The sequence below is a fragment of the Equus asinus genome, chromosome 13 (assembly GCF_041296235.1).
Source record: "Equus asinus isolate D_3611 breed Donkey chromosome 13, EquAss-T2T_v2, whole genome shotgun sequence".
Taxonomy (NCBI): Eukaryota; Metazoa; Chordata; class Mammalia; order Perissodactyla; family Equidae; genus Equus; species Equus asinus.
This window is the reverse complement of record NC_091802.1, coordinates 5,942,084-5,963,978: the sequence shown is the minus strand read 5'-3', so window position 1 is coordinate 5,963,978 and position 21,895 is coordinate 5,942,084. Positions and strand designations below refer to the sequence as shown.

Below are 21,895 nucleotides of genomic sequence, written 5' to 3'. Positions count from 1 at the left end.
GTCCCCCCCCAGACCCCCCATCCTCTCTCTTCGCTGTCACCTCTTTCCTTCCTTTCTTTCTAATCTGAACATTTCTTACTCTGGTTTTTTCTGATGCCAAATTTCTGACCATTTAGTTTCATGAAGCCATCTCTCTGGATGTTTTACCAGGAGTAACCCCGGTGGACCATAAACCAAAGCAAGAAAGTCAGGCCCCTTTTGCAGTGTTGTGTTTCTCGTTGAGGAGAGAAACTGCAGAGAAGGGGCCAGCCTGGAGGAGCAGAGAGGGTGCTCCGGAGGCGTTGGTGGTGGAGCTTCTCCCCAGGATTGCTCATCAGATACTTTCCACTCTGCTCTCCTGGTTTATAGCCAGGCTAATTTAATTTCCAGCTGAGAGGCGACTCCCCATATGATGGTAATCTCAAATAGTTAATGAGCTAGAAGAGGAGGCAGCCTATTGGATTGCTTCTTGGGGCTCGGCTCGGTGGCTTGGCAGCACTAATTCATCAGCCTGTTTGTTGGTTTGAGAGGCTCTTTCAGCCTGGCACAGCTTCACAAATCTCCCGCTCTAAAGATGGATGGAGCTGTGACTTCCGGCCTCTGGACATCTAGAAACAGCTCGCTTTGCCTTTTACACGCCTGGTTTCTTTAAAGGGAAGAAGGAGAGCAGAGGAGGGGATAGCCTCAGATCAGCTCATCTGTCTAAGATTCCTGAAAGCACTTTGTGAAAAATTCAGATTCCTTCCTTTGCCCCACCCGGGTGTGGATGACGGCAGGGCCTTTTGGACCCATCATGCTGGTCCGTGCAAGTGTTTTCCTCCTGCGGGACGCTGACACCTTTGGAAAAATAGGGGCTGAAGTGCGCAACACAGAGTGGGAATAGTGCCAGGAATCAGGGCTGTGCTTGCAGAAGGCTAACCCCGATTATTTTCAGTTTTGTGGTGGTTTGTTTCAGTAGGGCTGAGTGAAAAATGAACTCCCCAGATAAAGTCCTTCGGGCAGAAGTGCAGGCGACTAGCGAGAGACTTAGCTCCCACCTTCTGAATTAATCTCTCTCTCTCTCTATATATGTATATTTATTTATTTATCTAAGTGTGTCTCTTTCATTATAATTTATACCCCATGTAATTCCAAAAATTAATTTAAAACCAAACCTTTTTAGTTTTTATTGTCAGAAAGGGAGGGAAGGTGGCCACCTCTCTAGAAAGGGGTGGTTGGTAAAAGGTGGGTCAGGTGGCTCTGGCGGGAGGGACGATGGCTGTAGTTGAGCGTTTTAATCTTGGAGGCTCTTAGAAATATCGAGAAGTAGGATAAACCTGAGCTCCGGAGTTGAGCGTCCTGAGTCCGAGTCCCTGCTTTGCCGTTGCCCAGTGGTTGGTTGGGAGCAACTCCGTTGAACTTCCCTTAGCCTAGCTCTCCCATCTGTAAAATGGAGCAAACACCCATTGAGAGGTTGTTCCAGTGAAGCAGCGAGGTCCTGGCTGCCCAGTCCTTTCTCGTATGCTAGGCAGGTCTTAGAGTTGACTTTATAATGGCCAACAAAGAGAGAGAGCCATCTTCTGATAAAAAGGAGCCCATTTATTCTTTCCCAGAGGCAGACTTATTTTTCTGTTGCATGAACATTGAGTATCAGAGTGGGCAGTGTCTTTGTGGCTTTACAAGACCACGTGCAGGCCCATTATTTTGCTAGCTCATCATGTCAATGCTTACTCAAATAGAGAGGCCCATCCTATTTGTAGGCAGTTCAGGCAAAGCATTTGGGGGTGAGCAAAGCTTGTGGGGCCTAAATGTGGTGCTGACCTCATACATGGGTGGAGAATGGGTGTCCGCTCTGCTCTGTACACTGTCCTCCTAATCAACCATCAGGCCAGGTTTTGACGGTAGAGCAGCTCACGTGGCTGGCGGGTTGCTGGTGGGCTGTGTCAGGACTCTCATCCTGGGCACATGGATGGGTCTCAAGGTTCTGTGAACCCCCTGAAGCTGAATCCCGAGGTCCAGGTATGTGTCATGTGTATGCATTTGTGGCACAGAGGGTCCATCCCTTTTCTCAGATTCTCTGCAACCCCTAAAAGCCGAAGAACCCAGCTCCATGGGCACCACTCTGGGATTTGCATGCCTGCTTTGCCATCCCCAAGGGTAGCGTTCTATGGTGATATTTAGCAAGCTCCTTTCTGTTCTGAGTAAGAGGAGAACCATCTCTCTTCTGAGGAGGAGGGGAGCCCGGGAAGGGTCCTTCCTTGGACAGGCACCATATTCATTTCATAAAGAAATCTCTCAGAATTCCAGATTCATGGAGACATCTTAGGAAGATCGTTGGGCACCCACTTTAGGGCATCTTCATTCTGTCAATTGATTCCATTGCTGAGTTTGTTAGCCAGTAGTCTTGTCTGCCTCCAAGTGACAAGTTAATCTATGTGCATTTAGCGAGCCCAGGAAAACAGTGTCCTTGCAGGGGTTTGATCTAGATTAATTTCCCAGCCGTGCTAATGGGGCAGCAGAGAGTGCGTCTCTTGTTCTCTCCTTTAGGTGCTGTTTGCTCATGGGCTTAGTACTGTGAGTGCCCAGCCCTGGGATTTGGAAGTGGATTCTTTTGGGAAAGCAGCAGCTTAAAGGTCTTTATTTGGTTTTGTCAGCGAATGGAGAACACCCCTGAGCATTTCAGGGAGAGGTGCCATTATTCTCAGTGCCCGGCCTCCCGGAGAGACCCCCACCCCACCCCAAGCTGACCCATCTGCCCACAATTGGCCTTTCTGGACCCAGGCAACCTTTTCTAGCCTAGAATCTGGAGTGATGCTCACCTCTCAATTTCTGTTTTTACACATGGACACAAAAACCTAAATCCTCATTTATTTATAACATTTCTTGGATGAACACCTAAATCCTGCTGCTGACTCCCGCCCCGAGAACTGTGTGGGGCTCCACAACTTACGTGGGTGAATTCAGGACCCAGAGGCCTCGGCCTCGGTCCATCCTGCTTCAGAACCGAAGGTGGTCCTTGCTCTTGCGTCCTTCCTTATCTCTAACCCGTTACCAGCTTTTCTTTTTTCCTTCCTTCGAAGCGGTTTTGAATTAGCTGCTCTGTCTTTTTCATTCCCACTACCCCCTTCCCATTCAGATCAACAGAATCTTGTTTATTTTGTATCTACCTTTTGAAAACATACTTAAGACAGTTTTTAAATGATACCTAAAGGGCTACAAACACATGCAATGTGAGCGTGAAGAAGAGAATCAGTAGCGGCTTGTAAAATGGAGCCGGGCACTGGCCTGAGAAAGGCCTGTCAGATGACTGTGGGCGTGATCCCCAGCTCCCCACAGCCTTCACTAAAAGACAACCTCAGTCACACAAATCACAAAAATGTGCCATTTCCTCAAAAGAAAGTGTGACTGTTGTTGGTACTAAGATGGGAGGTTGCATAAAGAAGACCCAATGGGGTAATGGCCACTGGGGTGGATAACAGCCTAAGAGGAAGCACACGGTTAATCCAGCCTCTTTCATTAAGGACTATGTTTCCTTAATGATCATGTTGAGGATTTTATTTCACTCATTATTAATGAGAGAACCAGGCAGATGTTGCCATTGGTTCAAGGAAAAGTCACAAGAACAAAAATTTACTTGGAATAAAGGAATGCTAAGATGAACTTAGGAATTGGCAGGAAATGGACTTTTCCATGTGGTGGGAGGTGGAGAGGAAAATCCACAGAACCTCCACCAGAAAGCATTTATTCACATGCCCATGGTCAAGAATTATATTGCGTTGCTATGTTGTTATCTGCGATTTCCAGAGCTGCAAAATATCCCAAAGGTGATAGAAGGCGAGAGTCAGGTGACCAGAAGGCTGTGCTCTCCACAGTGCTCAGCTTTCCACGGGAGACACCTCCTAATCTATTATACTTATTCCAAATTTCTTGATATTTCTTCTGTCCGTCTTCAATAGGGTCACGGAGTCTATCATCAGCTAAAAGCCCAAATCTGTTTCATAGATGCTGCTGGGAAGCCCTGTCTCCCCGACTCCTGATGCATCTTCCTGCCACTCACCTCCTACGTGTGATGTGGCTTCTCATTGCCTCTGAGATCGAATCCCAATCCTGTCTTGCATTTGTTCATTTATGCATTGACCCTTCATTCATCTAACAACCATTTACTTTTGGCACAGTGCCAGTGAGGCACAGTCCAGTGCTCAGCCCCCTCCAGGACCGTGATAGCAGACAGACAAAGGCTATGCTACCTCTGTGTATGTGTGTATGCACATGTGTGTATTGGTGGGGAGAAGACTAGGAGGGGGGCTGCTCGTGAGAAGCAAGCAAGGATTACTATCCCAGACTGGAGAAGGGATGAGTGTCATAGAAATTTATTACAGAGAGGAGAGCTAGAAAGAATATTCCAGGAGGAGGGGAGTCCATGGGGGCAAGAACTTCATGACCCATTTGAGGAACTTCACAGCTGGAGTGAAGCAAATTTGGGCGGAGCAGTGAGAAAGGGAGGCAGGAACATAGGATGCACTTAGAGAAAGTCCGGGACCCTGCCAGGGAGCTGGAATGTCATGCTCAACATTATGAGAGACTGTGAAAGCTTCTAGATTTAGCTTTTGGAAATATGCTTGGCGAAAGAGTCAGGGGAAGGCTGGGTAGGGTGGATGGGAGGACCCCAGCCCATTTTCCAATCTTTCTACCTTTATTTCTCACTATTCCTCAAAAACAAAATCTTCAGTCCAGGCTAAAGGGCCCAATTATCTTGTGTTCCTAAACTTAGGTATCTTTTGTTCTTAACTTCTTCACTTCCACCTACCCTTGGGACTTACTCAAGGAAGATTTGGTTGTCCCAAAGGGCACAACTTCTGGATGCTTCTTTTCCACGTTTCTCATTTTGCATCAAGTATACAATATCTGTTGGTAAACTTCCTGTGTGTATAATTTCTCTCCTAATACACAGTAAGCCCCTGGAGAGCAAGAACCATCCCCAGAAACGATGCCTGCCTGCCATATCGCTGATGCCTTGATCCTCCTTGATACATATGACGTTTATGTTTCTAGTCTGCTTTCTTCCTGCTACCTAGGAGAGAGATGTTTGGGATATCTCAAGCCCCTATCACTTGATGGATGCCTGGGAATGCAAATGAATTTTAATAACATTAAATCAAAACAATAAGCAAAATAACAATTAATATAAATCAGCTAATTAGAGTCATTTTTCTCATTGTTATTAACTTCAGCCACTTATTAGACTGAAGAGAGAAGATGGTTTATTGCCGGCCAGCAGAGGTGGGCCTCCAGATTTTGCTGGTGAGTTGTGCTCACGACTTGCTCTGTCCCAAAGGTGAAACGAGGAGCTCTGCTCCTATGCCACACCTGTTCTTTGCTTTAGCTGAGCATTCAAGTTCAAGACCTTTATGTGTATGGCCTCTTAATGTAAGTGTGTCACTTAATGTAATAGATGTGATGATACATAAACGTTGCTCTAGAGTTAACTTCCTTTGACGTCAGGATACTGAGATTATCACCACTTTCAAATCTGGCCTAAATGGTAATTTATGATTCCAGGTTGCCCCCAGTTCTCTTTACCGTGTTTGCACTGCGACCTCCAGCCATTAGCTTTAAGCATGGCCAGCTCATTCCCTTTCACTCATTCATTTCTGGGTTCATTCAGCGAATTGTTTTCAAGCACTTCCTATGCCCCGTGTTTTGTGGTTTTCTTGTGTTTCTTTTGAACCTAAAAATCTTTAAAATCCACCATCTAAACAAACACCAAATGAAACATGGAAGGCAGTAAGGTTCAACCAAACATTTTGTTCTTAGAAATAGTCATTAGGCTTGAAAATAGTTACAGGGTGAGTTTTTCACCCGGGCCAATGCAGGGGAGCAGGCTCCTCTCACCTGCCCTTCCTGGCAGGCAGCTCTCTCACTAACCGTGTGGTTATTTGATCCCCTTGCGGGAGTCATGGGCTGGGGGAGGGAACGCTTTGTCTAAAGTACGGAAGAATTGCTGGAAATTCTAGGACTCACCAGTCGGGCAGCATCATCGACAAAAAAGTTCTCATACCATGTAAAACATAATGAGGGGACTCGCTCAAATAATACAGAACATTTGGGCACAGCTTCAGCCTCCAACACTTTCCATCTTTCCTAAGTTTGAACGTGAAATACACAAGGCAGGTAGGACTCTGTACAGTAACCTGTTGCAAATTTATTGAGTTTTTATGAAAAGTGGTTGACCATGACAATGTGTGGATGAGAATTTGGGGAGGTTGGACTTCTGCTGAAAATGGACTCTGGGAAGCTTCCATACTTCCCAAGCTGAGAATTCCAAAGAGTGGGAGCAGGAGGGACTTTGATGGGTATCTTTAGAGTTTCCATTGGCATTGCCGTGTCACTTATGTTTTTGAGACACCTTTTGGTCAGCTTCAAGACTAGGTCAGACTGACTAGGAAGAAGGACGTACCGATGACCATCAGGATCTCAGGGTAAGAAACAGCAGGTTTTTCTTTGTCAGCAGTTTCTCCAAGTTTATACACTCCTTTCGCTGTTCTTTCTGGGTAAGAAAGTACTTTCCTTCTCTAAAATGTTCTTGAGCTATTTAAAGCCTGTGATAAGGGAAGTTTATTTGCACTCATTTCCCTTTATTTTAGCTTAACTCAAACTTCTGTCTCAAGATTTTTATTGATGTAATTTCTTTTATACTGTTTTCAGTTGATAACCATAAAATGGGGTTCTGTTTGTCAAGGAGAAGGGAAGTGGAGAGCAGGATGGAGCCGTTGTCTTGGACTTAAGTCAAGAGTTGATGAGGATTTCTCTCATCCCCAGCTCCTACTCGCCCCACAGTCAAGGAGGCAGGAAGGTAACTGATTATATCAAGTCTTCTCTATGTGGATCTGGTTTCAGCATTTGAGTTGTTTCTTTTCATCAGCCTCAGAGGGACCCCTGCCCCTAAGCTGTGGCTGTTTCTCTCCTTGTAAACCTCATTCTGTGCCATGAGAAAGAAAGAGAGAGAGAGAGAGAGAAAGACAGAATCCTCCAAAGGAGGTTGTGTTTGTATTAAAGACTGCCTTGTTTCCCCTTTCTCTTTGGCCTGGGTCATCACATTCATTCAGTGATGTCAGCCCAAGAAGGGGAGTTCGGTTTTCCTTTGTCTCCAACATCCTACCAGGGGACTAAGAAGGAAGATTGAAACATGGGATACTTCCTAGCACAAATGAAGAGTTACAGGAAACCGAGACTCTTTCAAATACTTGTTTTTACATGACCCTTTGAATTTATTTTTTTTTTAAAGATTTTATTTTTTTCCTTTTTCTCCCCAAAGCCCCCTGGTACATAGTTGTATATTCTTCGTTGTGGGTCCTTCTAGTTGTGGCATGTGGGACGCTGCCTCAGCGTGGTTTGATGAGCAGTGCCATGTCTGCGCCCAGGATTCGAACCAACCACTTGGCCGCCTGCAGTGGAGCGCGCGAACTTAACCACTCAGCCACGGGGCCAGCTCCAACCCTTTGAACTGAAGAACCAATTTGGTGTTTCTTTTTCCTTAGCAGTATTTCCCTAGAAATATCGCTACTATCTAGAGCCGTATGCCAAAGGAGATAATCAAGAGGAGGGGGTATTAGTAGGGTGCCTTCCAGCTTACCCTTAGGTAGGGTTTTTGCTGCTTTAAGAGCTATTCACCTACAAACTACATTTGAGTCTCAAAAATTTCTTTTGTCAAATATTTCCATTTTACAGATGAGGAAAGACAGCTCAGAGATGTTAGGCAGCTTGCCCAAAACCACATAGCCTGATGCTGAAACCTCATTTTTCTTTCTACTCCACCAAGCACCAGGCTGCCTAACAAGTGGGTGCCTGGTTTTAGGGTGCAGTTGGCATTGACCTCCATCTGAATTGCACTCTTGGGCTTGATTTATACCAAGGCCCCTGAGGTACATTTTGTACACATTCAACCATGAAATATTCATATAGGTTCTAGCTTACCAACTTGTACCAATCTGATGTTGGCTGGAGGAGGAGGTAGAATGGGGTTGAGGTGGGAGAGATGAGATTCTAAGAATCATCTTACAGAATTTTAGAGCCAAGAACACCCTTTAAACCAATCGATTAATTTTTATATGCAGGGAAACTGAGCCCGATGCTTTGAATGCCTCATCCAAGGTCTTAGGCTCTTGTCAGTGGCAGGGCAGGAACCAGCACCCAGGGCTTCACGTGCCCAGTGCCCGTTGTGCTTTCACTGTACCGGGGAGCCCTGTCCCCGACCCCTGTTTGTTCTCTCCTGGCTTCCCTGGGGTGGGGAGGTAGCGATTTTCATCCACTCTCTGTTGACTGGGGGTGCTCAGTGGTTCAGAAGCTCTTGGGTGAGGAACTGTTTACAAACATTTGCACCATGTTACCAAGGACATGAAAGAAGGCAGCTTTTCTGGGGATGAAGTGGGAGCTGGGAGAGGATTCCCGGAGCATGTGAAATACACAAGAGAGTGCAACTGCCTGAGGGCTGGCCCTTCCTTGCCAGGAAAGTAACCCACCCAGAGCTGGGGCTCCCACCACCCCAGGGAGAAGGAGCTGCTCCTCACCGGAAAGCCAGCACTGATCAGAGATGAAAAGCTGGGCAAGGCTACTCAGAGGAGAATCTGTCAAAAGTGCAGAACCGCTTCAACTGTGGCCTTTCTGCATCCGGACTCTGGTGCCCTACTCTTCTTCTTTCTAGGCCCTCTGCTCCGCCCCCTTGCCCAATGGCAGGGCTAATTTTACTTTCTAAAAAGTCTACGTCCCAGAAAACTTTTTTCTTTCTTTCCAATGATCAAAAAAATATTTTTTTTTTCAGGAAATGGGCCACAGATTACTCTGATTTCACATAATTTGTTCTGGCACACAGTGAGGTCCAATAAACAGGAGCAATGCCCCAGAGAGCTCATCCACAAAAGGCTATTAGCTTTTAATTGAAACCCTCCCTCCAACCCCGACCCCCCAGCCCTTTCCAGGAACAGGAACTCAGGCCTTTGTGAAGCAGAGTCTATAACAGAGGATTCTGCCAAAATGAAAGGAATCTTGAGTTGACCCAGAGGAGCGAGATGCTCTTTTGCACCCCACCCCCTTATGGCATTCAAAGGCTTTTCATTTTCTGAGCAGTATTGAAATTCTAGGACAATGGAGGCCAAATCCTTGTGGTGGGAGTTGGGGGCTGGGAGTAGAGAAAGGAGAGAGGCTTGGAAGAGGAGGCGGCCTGGGGGAGTCCATCCTTTGTTATTCTTCTTTCCTACCCATTACCTTAAAAAAAGGGGGAAAGCAAAAAAGACCGGGTAAACTTTATAATGAATAATGACATCACTTCCGGTAGCCCCACTGCTCCAGCTTCATGACCACAGAGACACTGAGAACAGCCGACTATTTACAATTTCATTTTAAATTATTTTAAACCCTCCCAAAGGAGTTCTTTGATATGCAAACATCTCCCCCAAATGGAGATAATTATTTATGGAGATGTGGCCCTTTGAAGGGGAGCTCAGAACTGGTGGGCTTTGAGGCTTCCTATGAAAGGAAGAAGGTTCCAGATAAGGAGGGGCTGAGCTGATACACATCTTCCTCCCACCCCTCCTCCCGCCTCCCCTGGGAAGAAAGCCGCTTTAAAGAAGAAACTTCCCAGAGTTACAACTTACAGTTCGCGTTTCAGCTCAGGAGCAGGCCTCTGGCTCCTCCATCATTGTCCACAGCCAAGTTTTCCAGGAAAAGTTCCTTTCTCATCCCTGCGGTCTCATCTTTATGTAGGAAATGAAAGGGGAGAGAAAGGCTGTAGCTGTTGTCTTTTTGACCCCTGAAGTCCACTGTAATTTATAAGGTCGTGAGGTAGAAAGGCACCAGGAGTTTTTCCGGTGGATGTTTGCGGTTGGTAGGCTGGCCTTCAGAGGAGGTAAGAAAGGCTTGGTCCACCCTTGCTACTCCGCAAACTCCTGTGACTAGGACTGTAATGACCGTGGGGCCTCCTCTTGCTATCCCCCTGGTTTTTCTTTTGAAAATGCTTTAACTCTTCGGCCTGGAGTACTAAGTGCCCACTGAAACCAGGGGGAGACACCCCCTCCCCGCAACCTGCCGCGTCTTTCACCTCCAGGACTTATCTGGAAACTTGGACATTCACTTCTTGGAAGGCTCACCTCCCCTCCACGCTCCCAGCTGCCCTTTCAAGTTGGCCAGCTGAGTGGGTTCCCTCAAACTCGCTGTGCTGGAGAGATGGTGGCATTCAGCTAATGCTGAGCCTGAAGTAAAGCCTCCCTGCCCCCGCCTCGGCTTCCATTGCCCCGGTTCCGGGTCCCTCACTTCCTTCTCTGGGGAGTAGACAGGGTGGGCCCCAGGGCCTCTGTGCCAAGGAGGAGAGGGTGAGTGAGGGGCCTGGGCAGCCCCAATTCTAGCAAGACGAGGGTGCAGAGTTCCTGGCAACCCAAGGGCATCCTTTTGTATCATAAGACATTTTTTTTTTAAAGATTTTATTTTTCCTTTTTCTCCCAAAGCCCCCCAGTACATAATTGTATATTTTTAGTTGTGGGTCCTTCCAGTTGTGGCATGTGGGACATTGCTTCAGCATGGCCTGATGAGCGGTGCCATGTCCGCACCCAGGATCCGAACTGGAGAAGCCCCGGGCCGCCGAAGCAGAGCCCGCAAACCCAACCACTCGGCCACGGGGCTGGCCCTCATAAGACATTTTTATTTTGCATTTATTTTTGAGGCAGAAGGTTTGATATTTGGTCCCTTGTCTTGCACATCTTAGGTGAAGACATGCTACCTTTTATAAATCTCAGCTTGACCCAGGAGGAAAGGGTTTTCTTTTCTCCTGAGTGGTTGGGCTGAAGGAGCCAGTGCGGATGAGGCAAAGCTGCTGTGCTCCTGCGTCCCAGGAAGAGCTCTCAGCCTGGCGTCGCACAGGAAGAAGTAAGAAATGATGGTGATGAAGATGCCGCACCTGTCGTGATGGCCTGGGCTCAGGGAGGGAGGGTGTGAGCCCCATTCTTCCCCAAGGAGAAAACCATAGTTCATAGAAAAGAAACCAAGGAGAGACAGCACCTCAGTGTTGTTGTTTTTAAATAGATTTTCTTTTTTAGAGAGTTTTAGATTCACAGCAAAATTGAGGGGAAGGTACAGAGATTTCCAATAGACCTCCCCTCACCCACAAGCACAGCCTCCCCCGCCATCAACATCCCCCACCAGAGTGGTCCATCTGTCCCAACTGATGAACCTCCATTGACACATCCCCGTCACCCAGAGTCTCTAGTTTACATTAGGCTTCCCTCTCGCTGTTGTACCTTCTGTGAGTTTGGACACTTGTATAAGGACAAGTATTCACCATTATAGTGTCACACACAGTATCTTCACCACCCTAAACATCCTCTGTGCTCCACCTGTCCTTCCCTCCCTCTCCCCTAACCCATGCGGATCCCAGTGTTTTAGGGTTTAGCTGCTGCTATTTGTGAGTCTTCAGGCACTTTATTTGTTTTACCCTTTCTAAGGGGGCATCCTTATTTCCTAGACAGATGTGGGGTGGTGCAGATGCTAGGAATGAGGAATTCCTTTTAGTGAAAGGGACATAGTGTTCCTAGAAATCTTGATTCTTCTGTTTGTAAAGATTTCTCCTTGTTGCACTTCTGCTTTTTGCATTCTCAAAGGCTGGACTTGGGCTTTGTGGAGAAGCCAACGATGATGCCGAATTACCGTTTCCTGGCCTGCGCCCTGGGGATTATCATCAGAGGAGTTTATCAGAGTGGGAGACCACTGCAGCCTCTGCTCTGCTCATTTGCAGACCAGGGAGCTGAGGCCCCGCAAGGCAGGAATGTGGCCAAGAGGACATGCCAATTAGGAGCAGAGTTAGAAGTGCAAGACGAGCGAGACCTTCATGAACACAGCTTGTCTTTTTATTTTTTAAAGCAACAGTAAATGCATCTATGTCAAATCTTATAAGTCCCTAATTTTCTCTGTCTTCTAATTTTCTCACTTCAATCAATATTTTCCTCAAAATAGTATCAAAACAAGCATTTGGGCAGCCTCTGGACATTCGCACAGGGACTCGTCCTGTGAAAACAGCTTGCCTTAAGATCTTTGCTGGAAAGAGGCAGCGTGGGGAAAGATTTTGGGATGATGGAACTCTTCTATACCTTGATTGTGGTGGTGGTGGTTACACAATTCTATGCATCTGTCAAAATTCATAGAACTGGACACCAAAAAGTGGTATTTTTACTGTCTGTAGGTTAAAAGGTAAATTTAAAAAAGAAGAAAAAAAAATCTTTGTTGGACTTCAGAAAATGGGGGGTATTTCTGTAACCAAGCAAGGAAGTCATCCTCCCAGTGGGAGAGGAGAAGGGACGTGCCGAGTGTCCCCTGGCTCTCCCCAGCTCTCCTCGGCCAAGTGGCAGATGGGCCTGCCCCGCCGCATGGCCTGCAGCTCGCGTCCTCTCTGAAGCGCCGGCTCCTCCGTCGTCTGCCTTGTATCAGTATCTCGGCATCTGTTCGGGCTCAGTGGGTGAGGTTACACCCATTTCAGCAATCCTTCTTTTTATTGTTGTGTAATTTGCCAGTTCAAACAATAAGTTCAGTTGCCGGACCACGGGAGCAGGCGTGTCACCCGGGGAAAGAAAGAAGCAGAAAAAGAAAATTAGGACAACATGTGCTGCTGGAGGACATCAGAATAAGAGGGCTTTATAGGACTTCTCTGGTTCACTCAAATTTCCTATGCGTTTAAGGCATGAGCTTTCTTTTTCACAGTCTGCTTCTAGCAGGAACACCTAGGAGCCCACCGAGACTTGGGATGTTCCGTTGTAAACTCTGGGCTTCTCCAGGGCCCCAGGACAGCCAGTCCCCGGTGGGGAGCTGACTCTGCACACAGGGAGTCGGCCCCCCCCAGCTGACGTCTCCAGCTTGGCGAGAGCGCAGGGAGAGGCGAGCGCTGGGACGTGAGGGTGTGATTCTAAATCCTCACGTCTGACCCCAGCCCTTCTCCTCGTCCACCTGCCTCATGACTAGAAAGAGGAAACGGGCCCGGTGGTCATTTTTGACATTGACTCATCTTAGTTTCGTGGGATTTTTTTGAAAAGGAGAATGTAGTTTCATTTTAAGCCAAGAGCTTTGCCAAAGCATAAATCAGATAATCTAGCTCTAGTCCTGTTCTTCACGTGTTTGTTTTCCTTTCTTCTGTTTATGTTGATATTATCTAACTTTTGATGATGAAAGAATTAGATGCATCTGTTCGCCTTTATTATCACACGAGTGAGTAGAGATGGCCTGGTCTTTCTTCTGGTTCCTTCAGTTTGCCTCATTTTGTTTCACTGGAGCCCGATTTGTATGGGATAACTGTGTGTGTATCTCTGTGTGTGTGTACTCACATGTGTGTTTAGGGGCAACAAACATCCTTTTCTTCTATTTGCGTTAAACCTGACTGTATTTTGTTTGTTCTGACTGTCCTATTTGCTGTCTGCAGTTGGTAGACTCACTCTGGGACCGGGGCTGCTGAGAGAGGATGACCCTGAGTTCTCTAGACTTTACTCTAGGCCTTTGACTCAAATAATGTCTTGGATTAGCTAAACAACTTGCAGTTCCATTGCAATGTTATTCTCTCAGTTTTTCCCCCCACAGTGGCCTTCTATACCCACACAGTGGTGCACGCAAGTATCAGTGGATAAATGGCTGAAGTGGATGACAGGCTCCAGGCCCACAGAGACCCCAGAATCATGGTCCAATCCTGGCTGCACGTTGGAATCATCTAAAAGATTCCCGTGTTGGGGCCCCACCTTAGAGGTCTATCGTTTCGAAATCTGACTCATATTTGAACAATTATGATCACAGTCATCTGAGCCTAGCACTGAAATACCTATTATTCAGATCCTAATCTATGAACAAGAGAAAAAACCCAGGTATCTGTTGAAAGAGAGCACAGATGTGTGGCTGTATGTGGTCTTCATTGTATTAGGAAGAAATGAAGGCAGGTGATGGGAGACAGGAGAGAAGGCGGGAAGGAGAAGCCTCAGAGGGCTGACACTGAGTCCCAGCTCTCCACCCACAGGCCCATGACCCCCTCCGAGCGAGCCACCTGCTCTCCTTTAGCCTCAGTTTAATTGTTAGTAAATTGGGGATTGCAAGACCTACCTCAAAGGCTTGTTGTGAGGGATGAAATCAGATAATGTGTGTGAACGTTCCTCTGCAGGCTTCAGGGCACTATGTAATTATTAGCTGTGACTATCAGTTTAAGGAACTGGCTTTCACAATGAGCAGCTCATTAACCTGCAGCCTCCCTGCTGCTCGGGCTGCAAGGGTTCCTGGGATGGGCAGGTAGGGCCCCTTGAGGGGTTCTTGCCCTCAGCCCCATCCTCATCCTTTCTTTGAGTCACTGTTGTGCTCCGAGAGATTTCGAGGGTCAGGACAGGAGGGTACAGTGAGTAAAGGGGGAGGGAAGAGGCAGGTGAGACCCGGGAGAGAACCGAAAGGGCTTTTCTCCAGGACCAGGTGGTGGCAGTGGGGGTGCGGGTGGGGGTAAGAAGAGCAGCTGAAAGAAAGAAAAGGGACTTGCCTGTAACTGCCCAGAAGGTTCTGGGCCAGGAGCTCTTCACATAATTCTCAGGTTGAGCTGTGTTCCCCTCTAGCTGGACCCGTAGGGGTGTCCTGGGGAGATGCCCAGCTCCATCTGAGCCCAGTGTCCTCCTTGGAAGCGCCCCTGGAAGCCGGTGGAGAGGGCTCAGGAGGTCTTTGCAGAAATGATGGAGAACCCAGTTTTGCATCTCAGCCTTCAGCTACTCAGTGTCTGAAACCAAGCGCTCCCAGGGGCCCGTGGCCCTGGAGCCTCCAGTGCACAAGGCCTGAGAAGTCTCTGTCACAGCATTCGTTCCCCTGGCTCTTATTTTGATAATCAAAGAGAGTACTGAGGCCCTTTGAGCCTTCTGACATATGTGTCCAAACTCCAGACCGTCCTGGGGAGAGGGGTCACATGGAGCGGTGACCACAATGGCTTGGGTGACCAGCAGGCATCGAGTACAGGAACTCTGCCTGAAGCTCAGAGACTCTTCATTTACGGCCGAGGAGGCTCTCCCACTTCCTCTGTACTAGCCCCATTCTGTGGGTTCTTATTCGCAGTCGCCCATTGCACCATGTTGTTTGGTTACCACCAGGCCCCTCTTGAAGGATATTGAGGAAATGCAGGCAGCAGAGGTTCAGAGATGGGTCTGGACCCCAGGCAGGCTGAGAACAGAGTCCGGTGTTCCTGCCTCTTCGCCTCTCACACTCTCACAGGCACCGAGCCTTCCCCATTGCCCTTCTGTGGGGTCAAACCAGGTGAGTGACCAGTCTGCTGTGCACAGACCATACTTCCTTACATCCTTGCCAAGATCCTGTCAACAGAAGACAATTGATAGCATTTTCTTAATACCAGCTAGCTCCCAGGCTTGGTACCAAGGTTAGCTTCACAGTCCTTTCAAAAACCCTGGGTTGTGGACATTGTCATTTTTCTCGTGGTTCAAATGAGAAAACTGGGGCATGGGCAGGTTAAGTGACCTGTGACCTATCCAGGGGTGGGGATGCTGAGAGTCAGACCAATGGCCTGACTTCAAAGCCTGTGCGAGGTCAGATGGACTGTCCGAGGACCGACGCCAAGCCCATGCCTCTGCAGTGGCCCTGGAGAACTTTCGGGGTTGGCTCTCCTTCAGTCATGGTGGTAGCACTTTGGTTCTGAATAGTTTACTCTTGAAAACTGTCTGGTTGCCGAGTGTCCCGTTAACACAGGAAAAAAACCTGGACTTTATCAGACTCAGCCTGCGTTTGAGTGAAATGCAAAATGAGTTGAGAGCCAGGCTCTCTTTAAGCCTTGATCACATTAGACTGACGACACTGCTACATTAATCTAAGTGGTTAATGGGCAAAGTGGGTCAATCCAGCGTTAGTGTAAGCCCGGCTGGCTGCCGTGCTGGAGCAGTCTTCCAGGGAGAGGCTCCTTCCTCTGACTCCCTGTGAAGAAGGAGCTGTCCCCAGGGGGTGGCCCTTGCTGCTCCTGCGAGAGACAGTTTATATCATCATTTCTATAAGTGAGGAGGATGGTCTCAGTAGATTCGGGATGGCTTGAAGCTGGAAGTTTACAATGTCCTACTGAGAGGTAAATATTTAGTCAGAAATGATGTGGAAATTGTCTTTTTTAAAATTCTTGGGCCCAGGTGGGAATCAATCATAAATCTCTATCCCATAGATAATGGAAAATTGTACGTTTGTGACCAGAACTTAGTGTCTGATTACCTAACACATCTCCTTTTGATGTATACACACGAGCCTGTCCACACACATGCTTGACTTTGGTCCCACCATGTCCTGTAAGCTGTGTATAGAACACTATAATAATGATGATAATAACGACGGTAGTAATAGTAGCTAGTATATATCAAGTATATGCTGTTTGTCAGGCGTGTTCAAAGCATGTTATGATCGTTAATTGTTGTAATCCTCATTAAACTCCCAGAGATGGGTATTAGCATCTTTGTTTTTACAGATGAGGAAAAGAAGTCCAGAAAAGTAAGTTGTTGCAGGTGACACAGCTTCTAAGTGGCAGAGCTGGGACGTGAAGCCAGGTGGCCTGACTTGCAAGCCCACATTCTTTGACTGTTAAGCTAAACTGCTTCGGTTTTACAAACCTCATAACAACTGAATGAAGTTGGTGAAAGTCGTTCCAGTTTCACATATGAAGATGCTGAGGCTCAGAGAGCGAATAAGGCACAGTCTTATGTCATTGACTGGTGTTATTTTTTGTCCTAATCACTACCACAAGACTGCTTTTTGGTCCAAATGGCATGGCCTGTATCTCCCGTAGGTTCTGACAGTTTTGTCTACATACTTTTGTTTCGATTGTTGCTGTGATACATATCATGCAAGGTTTTTATATGATTTTTGGCTGCTGTGTGCTTTGTGGCCTTCAGGCATGCTTTTCACAGTAAAAGCAATTTGTCAGTGGTCACTGTGGGGAAGCTGGTACATCCTGACTTGGCTGGGGGTGTGTCCCACAGCACACCCGCCCCAGCTTGGTGAGCACCTGAAGGCAGTCTAGCGAGGGCCCCTGGGTGGCGAAATCTCCAGGAGCCCCACGTGCTATGGTTCAGGAAGGGCGCATGTCCAGAGGCCAAAGGCCTGTGTGTTCTGACATCAGATGTTTGGGGCAGTCTAAAAGCTAGATGCCCTGAAAAGTAAGGGCGAGGTCTCTTCTGTGGGAGGGTCTCTCACAAGAGGATCGTAGAGAAACGCATGGTCTTACTCAAATTTTTCCCTTGAAGAAAGGTGCCTTCACATTTCAGCTGGGTAGGTCTGGTCTCCAAACTTGAGAGGGGACTTTCATGTGCCGCTCAGCCCTGAAATTCTGCTTGTGGTTTTTCACGTTTCTACAACTAGTCCCAGTAAAGAGGGAGCAGGGATTAGAAGGGACGACAGTGAGACGTGTGGCCAAAGACGTGTCACCTTCTGACTGGAGTTTGGTCTGTTTGCTTTGCTCAGGGACCTGATGCCGAGAACCCTGGACGGGCAGATCACCATGGAGAAGACGCCCAGTTACTTTGTCACCCGGGAAGCACCCGCGCGCATCTCGGCCATGTCCAAGGACACCAAGCTCATCGTGGTGGTGCGGGACCCGGTGACCAGAGCCATCTCAGACTACACGCAGACGCTCTCCAAGCGGCCGGACATCCCCACCTTCGAGAGCTTGACGTTCAAAAACAGAACTACGGGCGTCATCGACACGTCGTGGAGCGCCATCCAGATCGGCATCTACGCCAAGCACCTGGAGCACTGGCTGCGCCACTTCCCCATCGGCCAGATGCTCTTCGTGAGCGGGGAGCGGCTCATCAGCGACCCGGCCGGCGAGCTGGGCCGCGTGCAGGACTTCCTGGGCCTCAAGAGGATCATCACGGACAAGCACTTCTACTTCAACAAGACCAAGGGCTTCCCCTGCCTGAAGAAGGCCGAGGGCAGCAGCAAACCCCACTGCCTGGGCAAGACCAAGGGCAGGACCCACCCCGAGATCGACCGCGAGGTGGTGCAGAGGCTGCGCGCCTTCTACCGGCCCTTTAACCTCAAGTTCTACCAGATGACCGGGCACGACTTTGGCTGGGATTGAAGGGACAGGACTGTGTAACCTACCACTTGGCTTATATATTGAGAGAGATTATATGTATGTAAAATGTACAGAAATCTATTTTATAATAATTTATTTTTAATTCATAAGCAATTAATTCACTAAGCTGCCTAGCCACACTCTTTATAGAGTTAGCTTCATAATCTGTTAACATTCCAAAGTGTTTGACTCTAATATTTTGTTCTTTTCCTCACAATTGATGGTGCTTCCATTTTTTTTTCCCTACCCATTATATTTAAAAAGAAGAAAAGCACAACTTGAGATTTTTGTTGTTACGGGTATGCAGCCTTCCATCACCGTCTGGACTCGCTTGCTGTCTCCTTCCAGCTTCCATTCTCTTCTTGCCCGTGTGCCTCGTAGGGGTGCTGCGCAGCCTCAGCAGTGCTGCTCTCAGGAGGGGAGACCTCACATAGCAGCTTCCTTGTTCACGTGGTGACATTTCCCGGGATGTAGACGCCAAGCCACAGCGCTGGGTCTTCCCCCAAGTCCGCTCAGCACATGAGGGACTCACCACCTTTGCAGGGACATCCACATCCGTTAGAGTCTGCATGCCAGGGTCCATTTACTTCAGCTTTTGATTTTGATTTTGAAGGATGACCCTGCATCCTCTTCTGGCCCAGCCCCTGGCTCATTAACCAGCCTGAAGTGTATGCAAATGTTAGCCTCCTCTTTCCAAGGTCACGTGTGTGAGCTGCTTGGGTGCTGCTTTAGAAATAAAGATGATCTCTTCTCCTCTGCAAGAGAGCGCACCATGCACTGTTCTCCAGGCAGACAGCTCTGCTTGGACACACCAAAGAATCCCTTAGGCTAGCAGAGCCACCCACATAAACCAAGGGTGCCGGGTGTCAAGACCCAAAGGGGTCAGGTGCATCCCAGGCCATCTGCATCTACTGAGATGCTGCTAGATGCAGAGCCAGCCTGTGTAGTGCACATCCCAGTAGGCTGGCCACTTCCATGGGGAGAAAACACAAAGACCTCCAAAAGGACAGGTGGGATGCCTGGCCCCCTGCTGGATGTCTGGAACTCCTCTCCTTGGAATTCCTAGCTCATCTCAGATCGACAGCCTGGTCTGTTGTAGCCAGCAGCCAAACAGCGAGAGCCAGGAGTGGCCCTTGTAAGGACAGGCTGGGAAAGCTGGCCCCACGTGGCCTGTGAGCACTGAAGGCTGCCCTTGTGCAGCTCTCCCTTGTCCAAGCCAGGTCTTGGCAGAAGGGTTGCCAACCTTGTGGCTGCTGATGCTGAATGCTCTCCTCATCCCTCTCTGTCAAGATAGTAGTTGAGGATCATTTATGATGACCAGCTAGTGGCAGCTGGGTAACCACAGAGCAATATCACATAATGACATATTCACTTTATCCTCAGTTTTCTAAACCAGAATGCTTCGACCGTAAAAGACTTGTCATTTGACTTATACTTTCATGCAGGAATATGTGGGAAGATAGACATATTTGTCAAAATGGTTGGGTTGTGATATTTACAAAGGACACTTTTATATGTTGTATGGGATATCTTACCTAATAGAGTAACAAAACTTGTATGAAAAGATAAAAAGGTAATTCATCTTTAGGAACTGATCAGAGGTGTTACTGGTCTTTAAGTGATGTCTTGTCGATAATCTGGTTTGTAGTCGCCCACAAGTTTGAGCCCAGATGACGCTCAGCAGCCAAACTCATGTAGCAGCCTACGTCATGTAGGTTCTATGCAGGAGGCTGGGCATCGGGGGCCCAGTGCCTTCCTGAGACATGATATTCATTTCATAGCTTTGCTCCTGCCTCTACCAAGTAGAGTAGAAGCTGCACTTGGGGGAGCACCATGATCACCGCATGGTCTCCCCTCTTGCTGTTTAGGAGTCAAAGACACCTGCATAAGGGTGCTAGTTGGCTGTGCATTTTTCCAATCAGAATGCGCCTTTGAAATAAGACTAAGAACATCTATTTTCAGTTACAGCATAACACTGCCTAAAATAAAAGTCAGTAGTCCACCAGCTGATCCTGCCCGGTCCTCGTTCTGGCCACTCTCTTGCTCTGACGTGGCTCATGATGTAGAACTGCAGGGAGGTTCAGAGCAGGGTTTGCAACACAGTAGGAGAGAAATATGCCTGTGCTTTTCCTTCCCCTTCAGGTCCCTACCATCTCTGCAAGCTGGACAGTTTTGATTAAGTTGTTTATTCCCTGCCTTAAAACTGAAACAGGAAATTTTCAGATAGAAGGAGGGTCCTTTAGTCACGAACACTGAAGTGGGTCAAGATTCTATGCCAGGTCAAATCCTTGAATCCAAACAGATGTTGATAATTAGCACTGATGGACCAGAGCAAATTTTCCTATGGAAGACAAATAAATCCAGCTTCCTGTGCATCTCCTCCTAGGGGTCTGATAGCTTCTAGTTCCTGCCTGATCCGGACACAGCGTCTGCCCCAAGGTTACAGCCCCTCATGTGATAGTTATTAGAAAGCCTGAGCCTGCACGTCCTGCTCCTGGAGAAGTTAGGCAACACGTAAAATTAAGCCTTGAGTTTCTTCCCGTTCTAGCCATCTGCAAGGCCACCAGCTTAACTTGTTAGCTGCTAGAAGACAAACATCATTTCTGTTTTGGCAATTTGTCCTACCACGTGTTTTGGGTTTCTTCCAGTTTACAGGAAAGGCTCTGATATCCCTTGGAGTATTTATTCCTCTGTTTTGTTTTTCTCATTAAAAACAAACAAAAAGGTTAACAAAAAGATTGAAGGTTTTTATTGCTCTTATCTATCCCATGCTTTCTTGCTGGGTAGTCCCTGGAAAGGTATTTAGGTATAGTGACTGAGTAATAGATACTTAATTGGAAGATGGAGGAGGAGAAATTGTCTTGATGGGATTCTCTTTGGAAGTCGTTTTGAGTGACATATATTTTAGACCTTTGGAGAAACACAGTTTCAGGTCCCGCCAGGATATTTTCATAAGAAAGGAAAATGGAAGGTTCCAGTAAACTAGGAACAGTATGTATCTAAAATGCTGACACAGAAGTCAATGTCATTTTTTGGTTTATCAAGAAAGATGGTCAATAAAACGTAAAGGTGTGGTTAGATTTTTTTTTTCACTTTTGTAACATTAATTTATGAGTGAGTTTCATTCAGCCCAGTAATCTGAAATACTGTGCAAATTCTAGCAGTGTGTCTTCTGTAACCTGGGTGTTAGAATAGCCAATATGTACAAAAAAAAAAATCAAGTATTTTGTCCTATGTATAACACAAATTAATTTTACACGGAGAGAGATGTTTCTAGGAAAACAAAATTCTGGTAATTCATACTATTTCTTTGTATGAACAAATAAAATATATTTTACCAATTTGTGAGTACTTTTATGTTTATGTGTTGCAGATGGACAAGGAAACGCTACTTTATTCAGTAACTGATCACACGGGTACACACACAGACACGAGCATTCTGACGGCAGGTGGTTTCAGATTGTAAAGGGTTCAGTCCAAAATCCAACCAATCCACAGATATTTGGAGTGGATTTTTGTAAATGACTCTGGAAGCTACGAGATGGGTGAGAGAGCTCCCGTCCCCTGGAGAACACACCCCTGGAGGAAGGCCTGCCCATTGCCCGGGTCCCAAGAGCACCACAGCCCTGGGTGCTGCAGCCTCGCAGTGCCTCGGTTTCCGGCCGGGTGGTACGTGGGGGCTGCCATGTGCACACCTGTCACACGACAGGTGCAATGTAAGCGGAGCATGATGAGGATGGGTGATTTGGATAATGGGAGCATTTCCTTCGCACACTGCACATTCGCAGCGTAGTCTCATGTCAGTGGTTTGGAGATCCTTATTCGTAAGACAGA

The 21,895-nt window shown here is 47.4% G+C and overlaps 1 protein-coding gene across 1 annotated transcript in view; it reads left to right on the top strand.

Moving 5' to 3' along the window:
* Positions 1-21,402, top strand: part of LOC106845781 (heparan sulfate glucosamine 3-O-sulfotransferase 3B1) — a 41,010-nt gene extending 19,608 nt beyond the window's left edge. The window contains exon 2 of the mRNA XM_014864186.3: positions 17,446-21,402. Coding sequence (XP_014719672.2) covers positions 17,446-18,064 — 619 coding nt within the window. The 3' untranslated portion in view covers positions 18,065-21,402. The remainder of the gene's footprint in view (positions 1-17,445) is intronic.
* Positions 21,403-21,895: the final 493 nt, after the last annotated feature.